Genomic DNA, 14,864 nt, shown 5'->3' with positions numbered 1-14,864 from the left:
GACACCACAATCTACAAAAATTATAACTCAAAATAGTAAATAACAAACACATAAAGAGTATCCTCTGTGAACAACCACATGTATACACACATGTCAAGAATATCTCAATGTGGAGCTGGAGAGATAGCTCAGCAGTTAAGAGCACTCATTGCTTGCTCTTCCAGAGGTTCTGAGTTCAATTCCCAGCACCCAAAGGTGGCTCACAACCATCTATAATGTAATCTGATTCCCTCTTCTGGTGTGCATGAAACCAGAGCATCTGCATACATAAAATAAATAAAAATTTTTTAAAACTCTCAATGATGTCTTCAATCTTTTAGGACCCACAAAAGTAAGCTGTTTCAAAATGACCCATTTTAAGCTAGGCATGGTAGTTCATTCCTCTAATTCCAGTACTTGGGGAGGCTGAAGCAGAAATACTATTAGGAGTTAAAAACCATAAAACTGTCTCCAAAACAAAGGGAGAGGGAGGGCAAGATGGCTCAGCATGTTAAGGTGTTTGCTACCAAGTCTAATAACCTGTGTTTGATCACCAGAACCCACACTGTAGAGAAAGTTCTTACAAGTTGTCTTCTGACTGTCACAACAACCATAGCATGTGTGAGTGTGTGCATATACATAAACAATAAGTAGATACAACTTATAAAGAATCAAAACAGACTTTGGGAGATGCAGCATGTGGGTAGGTAGGTAGCTAAAAGAATACTATCTACTGAAGAAACAATAGTTTATGATATTCTCTCTACTTTATATATTTGAAATTTTTCATAATTAAAAAAGAAAAATATATCTGGGCTCTGTGGGTCACGTCTGTAATCCCAGCACTCAGGGAGGCAGAGCTCTGTGAATTCAAGGCCAGCCTGGTCTACAAAGCAAGTTTAGGACAGCCAAGGCTACACAGAGAAACCCTGTCTGGAAAAAACCAAACCCAACAAAACAAAAAAAAGAAAAATATATTGTTTTTGATTTTTAAATTTTTTATGTGCATTGCTGTTTTGCCTGCATATGTCTGCGTGAGGGTGTCATATCCCCTGGAACTGCAGTTACAGTTATAAGCTGCCATGTGGGTGTTAGGAATTGAATCTGGGTCCTCTGGAAGACCAGCCAGTGTTCTTAACCACTGAGCCATCTCTCCAGCCCCAAAGGAAAATATCTGAAGAATGCAAAAACACATGATTAAATCACAAATTAATTAAAAAAACAAAACAAAAAAACAGAATCTCTCATTGTAGACCAAGCTGTCCTCAAGTTTTTGAGTGTTGAAATTACAGGTATGGGCAGGAAGCCTGCCTTTAACTTTTACTTTAAAAAAAATTATTTTATGTGTATTATGTTTTGTCTACATATGTATCTGTGTGGGAAAAATCCAGGAGGATGTTGGATCCCTTCAAACTGAAGTTACAGGTGATTGTGAGCTGCAACTGTAGGTGCTGGAAATAAAACCAGGGTCTTCTGGAAGTACAGCCAGCACTCTTAAACCACTGAGCCATCTCTCTAATCCCTGGCTTTAACTATTCAAATACATCATGCTTACTGCTTAGTGACTGTCTTAGGATTTCTACTGCTGTGAAACACCAGGACTGCAGGCAATTTAGAGAAAAGGGTTTGCCTTACACTTCTACATCACAGCCCATCATAGGAAGAAGGAACGGAAGAAGCAGCCATGGAAGAACACTGCTAATGCTTTGCTCAGCCTGCTTTCTTATACAACCCAGGACCACCTGTCCAGGGGCAGCACCACCCAGAGGGGGCTGTACTTTTCTACATCATTAAAAAATCCCCAAAAGGCTTGTCTACAGCCCTACCCAATGGAGGCATTTTTTTCAATCAGGATTCCCTCCTTTCAGCATGTATCAAGTTGCCAAAAAACTAGCCACCACACTTGTGAAGCCCCAACTCCCCAAAACTCTACTGAAAACTATTCTCTTAAAAAAAAAATCACCAATTGATTCTTCTGATAAACTTAATGGCCCTTTTCATTTTGTTTTCTCAAGACAGACTTTCTCTGTGTAGACATGGCTGTAACTCGCTTTTTAGCCCTGACTGGACTCAAATTCAAGAGATCTGTCTTCCTCTGCCTCGTGAGTGCTGAGCTCAAAGGTTGGCATCAACAAGCCCAACACCAATGGTGTCTTAACTTTTTGTTTTGTTTTTTGAGACAGAGTTTCTTTGTGTTGCCTTGGCTGTCCTAACTCACTTTGTAGAACAGGCTGGCCTCGAATTCACAGAGATCCACCTGCTTCTGCCCCCGAGTGCTAGGATTACAGGCACGGGTCACTGTGCCCAGCTCCAACGGTCTTTTAAAAAGCTGCCATTTTCTTCAATAAGTCATTGACTATAGACAAATTCCAAACACTCAGGATATAAAAATCTTTCTCCTCCTAGGTTAAGTTTCCTCAACCTTGCTTTATTTTTATTTTGGTTTTTCTTTTTATGTGTCTTTCCTATATGAAACTACAAAGACTTCCTGATACTAAGTAAGGTTAAAGTCACTTGATGGATGGATTTGGGGAGTCAGTGATCTCTTTGACCCTCTTCCCAAAGTGCCCACATTGAAGTTTCTATTTTCTGCTATTACTACTTTAAGTATTAAATTTTTGAGTGCTGCTAATTCACTACAAAATAAGCTAAAAGTATAACTATGAACAAGAAATTCATAACCCAGGAATAGCTCACACTTTTACTCCTATTCAGGAGACTAAGGCAGAAATATTGCAAGTTTCAGATCAGCCTGTACTATATAAAGAGAAAGGAGGCTATGTACATAGGAAGACAAAAACACAGAGTCAGAAATCCATTTACTGAGGCTAAGGACATAGCATAGTTAAGCAAGTGTTTCCCTAGCTAGCATATATAAAGTCCTTGGTTCAATGTTCAGCATGGCACAATAGTGAGATGCTATCTCCCCCAGCCTACCTCCCCAAAACAACAAGATAGTTGTGGGCTAAGTAGAGAGCTCCATCAGTTAAGTAGTCATGCAAACAAGCAAAAGGATCTAAGTTTGATCTCAAAAAGAAAGTTCCAAGGGGAGCTATGTAGGCATCTGCTTATAATTTTAGCACTGAAGGAGGAGGCAGGTAGCTTCCTGAGGCTCTGTGGCCTGTCAGCGAGCCCAGCCTAACCAGTGAGTGCCAAGTCAATGAGAGAAACAGGGAGGACAAGACCTGAGTAACAACATCCAATGTTGTTTTCTGACATCCACACACAAGCTCACACATGCACTCACATACATACAAACATATATACACACACATAAAAGGAAAAAGAATTGCTCTCTTGGTCCTTCCTCTCTATAGGGGCGCCCCCTCTTTCTTTCCCCTTCTCTCTCTTTCCCTCTCTCTCTCTTTTCTCCCATCATGTCCTGCTCTCCCATCTCTCTCTCCATAACCACCTAATAAACCTTTTATATATAAGAAAAAAAAAAAAGGAAAAACAATAATGGAATTATACTGTTCAGAAAGGCAGTAATTCTATAGAAATTTGGACAACTAAAGACCTAACATTAGAACCTGCACTGGGGAAAAACAAACAAACAACAAAAAACAAACACATCAAATGGCCTACAAGTTCCATATTATCTGTAGAACAGACAAAAAAAATTTTAGTCAAAAATCACTAATTTTTTGAGGACTTCAGATAAGATATAAAGTAAAAGGGAAATGAATTTACAAAAACCTATGTGGCTGGAGAAATGGCTCTTTGGGGTTTAGAACACTTGCTGCTTTTCCAGAAGGCCCAGTCTGGTTTCTACTACCCACATGGCAGCTCCCACCTGTCTGTAACTCTAGTTCCAGGGGCTCCACCACCTTCTTCTTCTGGCCTTTGAGGGCACCAGGCATGCCCATGGTTTAAAATATACACATGCAAGCAAAATATTCATACAAATAAAAATAAATTAGCAGGGCATGGTAGGGCATCCCTTTAAGCTCAGTACTGAAATGCAGACGTTGGCAGATCTCTGTAAATTTGAGGACAACCCAGCACAGATAGCAAGTTCCACATCAAACAGTGTTTGGAGAGTTCTCATCTCCAAACAAACAAATAGAAACATAATTAAGTAATATAAAGGTGCTTGCTGCTATCCAAACTCACTATGTAGACGAGGCTGGCCTGCCCTACCTGCCTCACCCTCTTTTTTATAATGTGTGTGTGTGTGTGTGTGTGTGTGTATTATGTATAGTGTCCTGCCTGCATGTACACCTGCATGCCAGAAGAGGGCACCAGATCTCATTATAGATGGTTTAAGCCACCATGTGGTTGCTGGGAATTAAACTCAGGACCTTTGGAAGAGCAGCCTCTGAGCTGTCTCTCCAGCCCTGGCCTCACCCTCTTTAGTGCTGGGATTACAGTGTATTTTCATACCTGCCTGTTCCTGCTCTTTCTTAAAGAGAAAATTAGGGGCTAAAAAGTACAGCAAGTATTCTTAATTGTTGAGCCACCTTTTCAGCCCCTATTTCTTTCTTTCCTTCTCTCTCTCTCTTTAGGTGCTTGCTATGTAAGCTATGAACTTCCGAGTTTACTCCACAGCACTAATGGAAAAGGCTGTATAGCTTGTTATCCCAGTGCTGGGAAGGAAAAAAAACAGTGAATCCCTAGAGCTCACTGGCAGGCCAGCCTAGCCTAATTGACAAACCCCAGGTTCCAGTGAGAAACTGTTGAAAAAAATAAGGTGGATGCTTCCTGAGGAATAATACCTGAGGCTGACCTCTGACCTTCACACACACACACACACACACACACACACACACACACGGACTAGAGAGCCCTTGCTGCATTTCCAGAGGACATACGTTCAAGTCCCAGCACCCACATAGCAGCTCACAACTGTCTCTTAACCCTAGTTCCAAGTGGGATCCAATAACCTCTTTTAACCTCAGCAGGCCACGAATACAAGTGGTATGTATACTTATGCATTCACACACAAGCACACTAACACACTCCAGGAAGTAGTCATCTAGGGACTGGGGAAGTGGTTTAAATGGTTTAGTTAGTAAAGCATTGAGTACCTAAGCTGACATTAAAAGAGAAAAAGAAAGAAAAGGTAGGTGCAATGCACACCTGCAATCGCACTGCAGATGCAGACACAGCAAGATTCCTGGAGCTTGCTATCCAGCTAGTAAAGAGAAAGCCGCAAACTTTAGGTTCAGTGGTAAATCTTGCTATAAATTAATAAGGTAGAGCCAGCAAGATGGCTCAGTGAATAAGAGGAGAACCTGGAATTCCTGATCCTCTTGCCTCTACCTGGAGTACTGGGATCATTTGTGGTTGGATTGGTAGTTTTTACAAATTGTTGAGGACACTAAAGAATTCTGTTTATGTAGACTGTATCAGGATTTAGTATGCTAAAATCTAACTATGAAAAACGAAAAGTAATTAATGTATCCAACATAGTAATAAATCTCACTGCATGTTAATATAATTTTTATGAAAAGAACTGTTACAAAAAAAATTTAGTGACAGTGGCAGTGTTTTCTATTATTTGCAAAGCTCCTTAGTGTTTAACTCAATTGAAGGAGGCTGTATTTTAACAGCTGCTTCTTGACATGTTCACATGCCAGGTAGGCTCTTAGAAACTGCACTATGTGTTTATAAGATAAAAGAAGTGAAAAAAACATATGACATCTTAATATTCTGGACCCATGAGATTCATGGACACTCCCCAACCCTGCAGGGTGTCTTGTGAGATCTCTTAGGATCAGTAATCAGTTTGAGAGCTACTGGATTAGATAGTATCAGGCCATTTTGTCCTTGTAGTTTCATTTTGCAAATTAAGAGACTCAAAGAAAATATTTTCTGCATCTTATTTTTAAACCTTTAAAAGTTGATAGCAGCGATCAAGAACACAAAGTTCAAATTTTTTATGTTTGTACTGGTCACTGACCTTTGGCAAATTACTCAACATCTTTTTATATTTCAGCTTCTTTATCTACAGAAATAATGAACAGTACTTATAATGCTATTATGAAGACTAATTAAATGTAAATTTTTCCTGTGAGTCTGGCAAATGGAGTGCTTGGTAAATGCTTAAGTAGTGTACTGAAAAACTAAGTGGTTTAATAGGCTCTATCCGTAAGGAGTTCGCAGAGAAGAAACACACGCCGCCCTGTACCGCAGAGCGGCCGGCACTACACAGCTATGGCATTCAGTATTACTGGTTTCTGACACCCTTCCCCTATCTTGTATGTTATAGTTCAAAAGTTGACAGAAAAAAAGGTGATACGAAGTGAAAAGGGTGTCAGGCGTGCAGGTTCTCTTTGCGATCGTGTTTCCTAACAATCAAGAACAGCTACATTTGCAGGAAAATCCATTGTAAACCACTTAATGACATTCATAAGTCCCTCTAGATTTCTAGACAATAGACTGATAACAACAAGAGTCTCCTGAAGGAGACTTTAGGACTTATGTAGTTTAACGTTCCTTTATCATATACTACTAAAATAAAGAAAAAAAGATTCCCAAGACTCATGCTATTAACTAGATCTGCCAAGTATTGAAACAGCTCATCTTCATTACAGAGCAGGGTATTTTTCATTTGAAGGGCTAAATAAAATCACATGACTACATCATCTGCATTTTTGACATACTTTTTTGTATTATACTAACAGCAAAAAAAATTGTTTTAAATTAAAAAGAAAAAAGTGTAATATGCAGATATGTGAATTTTTTTTTTTAGAGTAATGGTTAAGACTCTAAATTACTAGTTCCTCTATCCAAAATCCAACATCTGGAATATTCCTTGTACATAATCAAATAATGTAAGTATATAAAGTAATTACTGAACTATTAATTGCACAAGGAGAAAACGTAAATTTTAACCATAACAAAAACATATGCTATTAGCTTTGGCTACTATTACATTTAACTATTATTCTGTCACTAAACATTTCTGAGCAACTACCATGAGACTGGTTCTATGTTAGGCAGTAGAGGATTAGTGAACATAAAAAGATGATAATTTTATCTTATGAAACTTCCATTCTGTTCTTCTCGGGAAAACAGACAAAACAAACACATAAAATATTATAAATGTGGTAAATGCTATTAAGGAAACAAAGAAGACTAAGCCAAAGACTAGAGTCTTTAAAAGCTGAATTGGGGAATTCTAACAGACCTACAAATAAATAATTCATAGCAAGTTACATCAATGTAACATAGTCTACAGACCTTTGCTAATGCATAAAAAAAAAAACAAAAAACACACAACCCTACAGACACTGACTGTGAAAACACAAATCAATCTTTCAGTGTCAAAAGTATTGGATGGTATAAACTTAGCAATATGATGACCTCAAAAGATAACTAACCTCATAATTCTAAACAGCAAAAAGCAAGCTAATCCTAAAGTAAGCAAATGAAATCTAAGGAAATATAACTCAATGTAATGTGGCATCCTGAAAGAAGAGCTAAAACAGAACAAGAACATTGTGTTTTAAAACTAAGAAAATTTAAACAAATGATGTACTTTAGTTAATAATAAGAAATCAATAGTGAGTCAATAATTTTAAAAGATGTACCTTGCTAGTGTTAAGGTATTAGCTGGAAACAGAGTGCAGGAAGCACTGGCATCCCCTGTACGACCTTATCAATTTTCTATAACTCTAAAATACTAATACAGAGAAATATACACATACATAGCTATATCTAAAAACGCATTATTTGTTCCCACCCGGGGAGGACTGGGAATGCATGAAAAGGAATAGTTGATAAAATTATCTAAAGAAAGACATTACAGAACCCGAGAGGCTGATTGATGATGCAAGAGGATCTTATACCTTCAAGGCCTGCCTGGACTACACAGTAAGACTGTCTCTCACTCCACACACATACACACGAGTACGAAAAAGCTGCAGTGAAATACATTACTTTGCCAACCTTAAAAAATTAATTTACTATGGCTGATGATATAGCTCTAATATATTTTACAACATAAACACTCAGAAATTCAAAGGCCCTGCATATAGTTAGTTACAAGTTAAAACTTTACTCATGCTAAAAACTTCAACAGAAAGAACAATGGATTTTTGTGCAAACTAAATAGTCCTGTAGCACATGAGGCAACCAACAATCTCCACAGACTGTACAATGAGCACATCCAAACCTATTTATTAATAATGACCAATGAACCTTATTTTACCCATGGCACTGTCCTGAAACTGCCATGTAACACTAACTGGATGAGGACCAACTTCAACTTCATAGGTTTTCATCAAGTTACCCTAAGGAAATGCTTATTTAAAAAAAAAAACATCATCTCTTGCTCTCCCCTCTCTCTCTTGGGGTGCCCCCACCTCCCACTATGTTTCTCTGTCTCCCTCCATTTCCATCCAATAAAGCTCATTGGATTAAAAAAAAAAAAAAAAAAAACTTGTTCATGGAGATCACTGGACAAACTTCTGGGAACTGGCTCTCCCCTTCTACTGTATGAGAGCTGGGGATTGAATTTAGGTTGTCATGTGGTGGTGAGTGCCTGTTTTCCTCACTGACCCATCTTATACTTAAGAAAAAATTATTTCCCAGGTCCTGCTGAAGGCAAAATTGTAACCAGTGTTAACCTGCTATAAAGTTCCAAATTGGTATAAATAGTTCAAGCTAGTAATAAAAGCTAAGGGTATTTTATCAGTTATATACTTTTTACTCAAAATGTTCTTCATAACCTCATCTAAGATGCCTAGTAGGTATTCAGTATTTGATTACTTGGAACCAATCCCCCAGTGTCTGAATTTTAATGGTCAAAAAAAAAAAAAAAAAAAAAAAGTGGAGGGAAAAAGGAAGTAATTCAGATCTCTGAATTACTGTTCAGTTTGTATAATACAGAATAAAACTGTTGGCACAAGTAATCTTCATGACAACATCACAAAATTAGGACCGTGTATTAGGAAGTACAGTGACTGCAGAACCTTGACCAGGTAAATGACATTACAATTTCACTCACATTTCACTCACAAGACCCTATGACATATTAGGTATTAAAAAAAAAAAATCAGTTTGCTCAAATGGCATTTTAACCTAATTTAGAGAGCTAGATGATGGATCTATTACTACCCTATTACCCAAAGGCAATCCTATGAAACAAAGATGTTTTTTAAGCCTTCTCTCGCATCTTAAATACGTAACTGGAAAGTACTCAAGAACAAAATAATAATTAACATTTCACCCTTTAACCCTTGCTAGTATCATCATGAAGATACTCAAATGATGTTTCACGTTGAAACGAGAAAAAAGGTGAGATGAAAAAAATTCGAAGTAAACTGATCATGACATAGCATCTGGCAGAGATCGAAAAGGCATCAACACTGCCAAAAGAATTGTCAACGATGAAATAAGGTTTTCCAACCCGTCTCAGCCCAAGGGACAAAAATCGTCACTGCCAATGCCACCTCTTTTCAAGTCGCCTCCAGTTGAAATATATTAACTCTCTCATTCTAAGTAATTCTTCATTTAGGTGAAAACTGAGCGAGGTTTGATTTTTTTTTTTTTTCCTATGACGACCACTTCCCACCTTCCGGGAGGGAGACCCGTACAACTCAGAGCCAAGCCTCGGGGGAAAACAACGCCCAGATCCCACCCTCCTTCAGCGAGGCTGAGGAGGGGCCGTTTCCCGAGTCGGGGGGCCTCCCGGAGTGGGACTTCACTCCCAGTTCCAAAGGGAACCGGAAAAAAGGGCAAGGAATAAGGGTGGGGCCCCAGAAGGCCGGCCGGGGCGGAGGAGACCACGCAGAGCGGAGGAAGAAAGGGATGGACGGGAGGCTGGGCGGGGTGAGGCCGGGAGGGCCGGAGCGGCCCGGGAGGGCCCGGCTGCGGGCGGCGGGGTGCGGACGGGGCCCGGGGGTCTCCGCCAAACGCCCGACGGGTCCTGGGGAGGAGGAGCCGCCGCGGCGAGCGGCAGCCGGGGGCCCGGGGCGAGGGCAGGGGCGCGGGGCCGCGGCCGGCGGGGGACCGCGCCGGGGGCGGTGCGGGGAAGCGCGGCCGGCGGCCGGGCGCGGGGGAGCGGCGCACTCACCGCTCTGCTCCCCCAGGAACACCAGCTTGAATTTCCTCAGCGGGTTCCCGAAGTCTCCGCCCGCGGACATGATGGAGCCGGAGGAGCCGCCGCCTCAGTCCAGAGACCTCGTCCAGAGCGCTGCAGCTCGGACCGGCTGACGGAGAGGGACGCGCGGGAGGGCAGCCGGCGGGTGCTCTCGGCGCCGCGAGGCCCGGGCAGAGGGCGAGGCCGAAGGGAGAGCGACTCTCGGCCGAGCGACGGCCGCCGCCGCCTCCCCGCAGAGCCGCCTGGCGCCGAGCGAGGCCCGCAGGGCGGTGTCGGAGGCAGCCCGGGGTGCGCTCGGGCTCCGCTACCCAGCGCCGTTCCTTCCCTCAGAACGCGGCGCGGAGACGGAGGGCGAGCGGAGGGAGCGGGGCGAGCGCCGCAGACGCGTCTGGGACCTAGCACGCGCAGCGCTCGGGCTCCCACAGCCGCCGCCGCCGCCGCAGCCCAACCCGCTGAGTGCGCGAGCCTCTGGCGCGGCGCGGGGCGAGTCCGGGCGCGAGCCTGCCGCCGCGCCGGCCTCGGGCGTGCGTGCGCGCGTGCGTGCGCGTGCGCGCCACCGCCTTCCTGGTTTCGCCAGCTCTAGGGGCCGACCGGGTCTCGACGGGCCTCCGGAGCAGCCAGGAGGAGGCGGGACCGAGTTCCGGGTAAGGGAGGCGGGGGTGGGGAAATGGAGCGCTTACGTCACTGGCAAGCCGAGCCAATCAGAGGAAGCGGAGAGCGGGCTGGCGCTGAGCGAGGCGGCGGCGCGGGAGCGCGCGCGAGCTTCGCGCGGGGGGAAGGTGTAGGGTCCCGGCGGCCATGGGAAGTGTGGCGCGACGCGGCAGGACTGGAGGAGGGAGGAGAGGGTGGAGGCGGAGCCGGAATCGAGGTGGAGCGGCCGCAGCGCCGCGTGGGTGGGGTCGGGTCGCGCGGAGGTGTAGCGTGGGCGCTAAGCCCGGAGCCTTGCTTCGCCTTCCCCTGCTCTCACTGTCACCCGCTCGCTCTTCTAGACGTAATTCCTCTCTCGGCATCTTCCTCCGTACGTTCTCCGTTGCTTCTTGGAGTTTCATAACTACCAGGAACAGGTCCTCTCCGTTTTTGCGGGTGAGGAAATTGGAGCCCCGTACAAGAAAATGACTTGCAAATTCCACATTAGCCCTGAAGTGGAATCGGGGTTTTCTTATTCGAACCTCTGCTCCCTCCTTGTTGTCAAGCCGTCTAGTTCCTTGGTGTCTGTTGGCGTGATCCTCTGTTGAGTGGCCTTGTTTTCAGGTGTTCACAACGTCAGATGATGACCATAGTCTACGTGCAAGAAATGGGTTCAGAAGTCATTTAAACCAAACCCCTCGTATTGAAAATAAGAAATAGCTCTCCACATAGGGATAGTTGGAAAAGGTCACACAGCATACCAGAGGTGAGGCTCAACAAGATCACAAATCTGGGGAAGGGGTATTTAAAATATCATTCTTTCCCCTTAAAGCATGATATGCTTGAATGCGCCTCCCTTAAATTAGTCATACGAAGCAATTCCATTTTTCTGCAGATTGTCAATTCGATTCACGATCCAATAATAAAATCGTGACTGCCATAAGAAAACATGAACTAAGCATAATGTGGACAATTACATAACGAATAAAATTAAATGTAAGTTTTCATCTAAATAGGATCCCTGAAAGCAAAAACAAAAAAAAAAACAGACAAAAATAAAAAAGAATTTTAGTTAAAACAGTATTTTGATGCTGACTCATTTATTATAACAAGTAAATCCTATTAACATAAGTTGTTAATAGAGGATTCTGGAGTGGTAACTCCTATATTGGCCTTTGTAAAGCTAGTTATTTTATTCCTCTGCCTCATATCTGTAATCCCAGTACTCAGGAAGCTACACAGAAGGATTGCTGTCAGGTCCAGGCAAGCCTGGGCTACAGAATCAGTTCCAGCTTAGTCCAAGATGCAGAGTGAGCTCAAAACAAAATAAGAGGTGGGGCTATGGTTCAGTAGTAGAGTGATTTTTCTAGCATGAATGAGGCACTAAATCTACCCTTTAAAACCCCTAAAAAACTTCTAGTGCCAGGCATGGTGGTGTGTGCCCATAATCATAGCACTTGGGAGAAAGAGATAAGAGGATCAATCATAAGTTCAAGACCAGCCTTAGCTACATGCCAAAGTTAGGCTTCATGAAACCTTGTATCAAAGGAGGGAAGAGGGAGTTCTAAATAAAGTCTTTTCATATTTGATAAGAACCATTGAATTAGAGAATTTGGCATCTTCGCAATTTCTGCCACTCTCCAACATCCTATGGGACAAGGTCTAAAAAAAGATATTTCTGTTCTGCAATGGAACTCTTTTAAAGACATCAGAACCCACATCTGTGATCCCTGGAAGTAGGAAGTAGAGGCAGGAGATTAAGATCACAATCAGTTACATAGGTGAGTTTGAGGCCAACCTGAACTACATAACAGCTTGTTCAAAATACTTTGAAAAATTTTAAGTAAAAATGTATAAGTAAAAACATCAAAAGTCTTCTCAGGTTAACAAAAAAATGTCTATATATAGTATCTTATACACAGATACCTATGCACAGTAATGACAAGGCCGGACAAGTACCTTTCAAATGCAGAATGACTCAATGGCCAGGAATTAATTAGAAGAGGAAAGAAGTTCTGAAAGTGCCATCTATCAACAACACAACTGTATCTTAGAACCTTCAGTATCAAAATGTACTGGCTGTACATTTTGTACCCAGCAAATGCTGGGGCTAGGGATAGCTCAGGGGTAGAGTGCTTCCTTAGCATGCATAAAGCCTAGGGTTCAACCCTAACACCAAATCAATCAATCAATAATAAAGAATTAAAAAAAAATTCTTTTCCTGCAGTTCCTCTCAACCAAGTATCAGGATCTTTGAATATATATTTAAAGTGAAAAAGTAAACACTAGGTCATAGCATAAATATTTGAGTTTTTAAAAAATATTGTAAACCACATGATGGTTCAGTTCACACGTTTATTCCCAGCACTCTAGTGATAGGAAGTTTCAGACCGGCCTTGACTATGTAGCAAAACTTTGTCTCAAAAACAAAACTAGCCATGTGTGATGGTTTATGCCTGTTACCCGAGCAGGAGGTCAAACCTGGGTTACATAATTAATCTCAAGTGGGCCTGAATTTCAATAGAAGACACTGTCAGAAGAAGAGAAAGACAAGGAAGAAGTCATTGAAGTTGTTATTTTGCTTAATCAAGTAGCTTATTGGGTCAGAGAGGACACCCCCAACAGCACTCAGAATCCTAGCACACAAAGAACAGTTAGCAACAAAAAACTGCTTCTCAAATGCTTTTGCAAACAAAAGTGAAAGTGGCTTTTTCTCTGCTGGGTACCAGGTTTTTCATTGTTTCCTGAAATAGCCTTTGGAATGACATCTGAAGAGTCAACCTACTTTGTACTTCCTCCAGAACTTTATGAATCAATTCCTTCCTGCTGCTCTGTTTCTATAGTCATCTAGACATCTGGGCTATTAGGAAGAGAGGGCTGGTGTAATGTAATTCTGACCTCAAGTTTTATTTAAAAAAAAAAAAAAAAAAGACATCTTCCCTTTCCACCAAGACTACAAGTGAGCATCTTTGCCTCTTCTTTCATCGTGTCTTTTTCCTCCTAGCTTAATTGTTCAAAAGAGGGTTTCTCTCTGTAGCACTGGTTGTCCTGGACTCACTTTGTAGACCAGGCTGGCCTTAAACTCACAGAGATCTACCTGACTCTTAGTGCTGGAATTAAAGGTGTACACCACCACTCCTGGCCCAGTTACCTGACTTTAAGCTCTATAGGATCAGAACCCATGTCTTGTACCCTAACTTTTGAAAAAAAATGTTTGGTCCACAATAGTCATGCAAGAAATATTTGCCAAATAAGATAAATGAGAATTATTTTTTTCACTGTCTTCAAAAAAATGAATAGAATTTTGGACACATGCAAAGTGAATAAAATGTAGTTAATGTAAAAAAATAAAAATTTAATTTAAAAATATTTTGGACATTTGAGAAAGGATATATGTGTGTGTATACACATGTGTCTGTACTATATATATATGTGTATGTGTATATAGACATACACAGACACACATATACACACAGTCTGAAGCAGTCAGAGATGAAAGAGTTGATGATAGAGGTTTTTGAGAAAAAACTTTTTTCTTAATGAAAGTTGCAGTTGAAGAAAGCCTGTTTTTCTGCCTTTGGATGTGACTGTTCAAGAACATAATATAGTTAATACAGCTCGTGTTAACATTTATATGTAACTTTGAATTTAAAACATCACCCCATTGATGACAGCTAACCAGGGAGGCCAGAGGCATCATGAGCCAATGTAGAAACTCTGGAACTGGCCTTTCTCTGGACTTTTTTTTTTTTTAGTAAAACAATAAATGTCCTTATATTTAACAGTGTCTTTGTGGTATATAAGTGCTTTGCATTTCTGTGTTATTATGAGATGAAATTATCATTTTTAGATTCTCAAGGGCCTCACATAGTCTCTTGAATGTCATGCATGTGATGTTGTGTGCATATCTATAACATAGTAGCAGCTGCCAAGATGGAACTGCCTTTTCCTGTTTACTTCTCACTAAAAAAGGTTTATTGCACTTACAGAGGCAAGAAATCAATAGAAAGGGAAAAAATATCCAGATGAAAGGACTGAAATCATATTGCTCATATTTGAAACAAATAATAGCTCTGGCAGAAATTCAAATTCCCTTACCGCCCACTCTACAGATTATTATAATTGTTCCTAAAAATAATAGCGGCTCAATAAACAGCATAAAAATGAAGGATGCCCAATAACTCAAGAAAGCCAATTAAAGGAGTACGAT

At 41.6% G+C, this 14,864-nt stretch overlaps 1 protein-coding gene across 2 annotated transcripts in view; it reads right to left on the bottom strand.

Moving 5' to 3' along the window:
- Window positions 1–10,536, bottom strand: part of Rab6a (RAB6A, member RAS oncogene family) — a 39,573-nt gene extending 29,037 nt beyond the window's left edge. The window contains exon 1 of one of the 2 annotated variants that reach the window (XM_060367669.1): window positions 10,001–10,536. In XM_060367669.1, the coding sequence (XP_060223652.1) occupies window positions 10,001–10,070 (70 nt within the window). In that variant the 5' untranslated portion in view covers window positions 10,071–10,536. The remainder of the gene's footprint in view (window positions 1–10,000) is intronic. The other variant, XM_060367668.1, reaches the window with a different exon arrangement.
- Window positions 10,537–14,864: the final 4,328 nt, after the last annotated feature.

This window comes from Meriones unguiculatus, chromosome 14, assembly GCF_030254825.1.
Source record: "Meriones unguiculatus strain TT.TT164.6M chromosome 14, Bangor_MerUng_6.1, whole genome shotgun sequence".
In the NCBI taxonomy this organism is placed as follows: domain Eukaryota; kingdom Metazoa; phylum Chordata; class Mammalia; order Rodentia; family Muridae; genus Meriones; species Meriones unguiculatus.
This window is presented reverse-complemented; position numbering and strand designations above follow the sequence as displayed.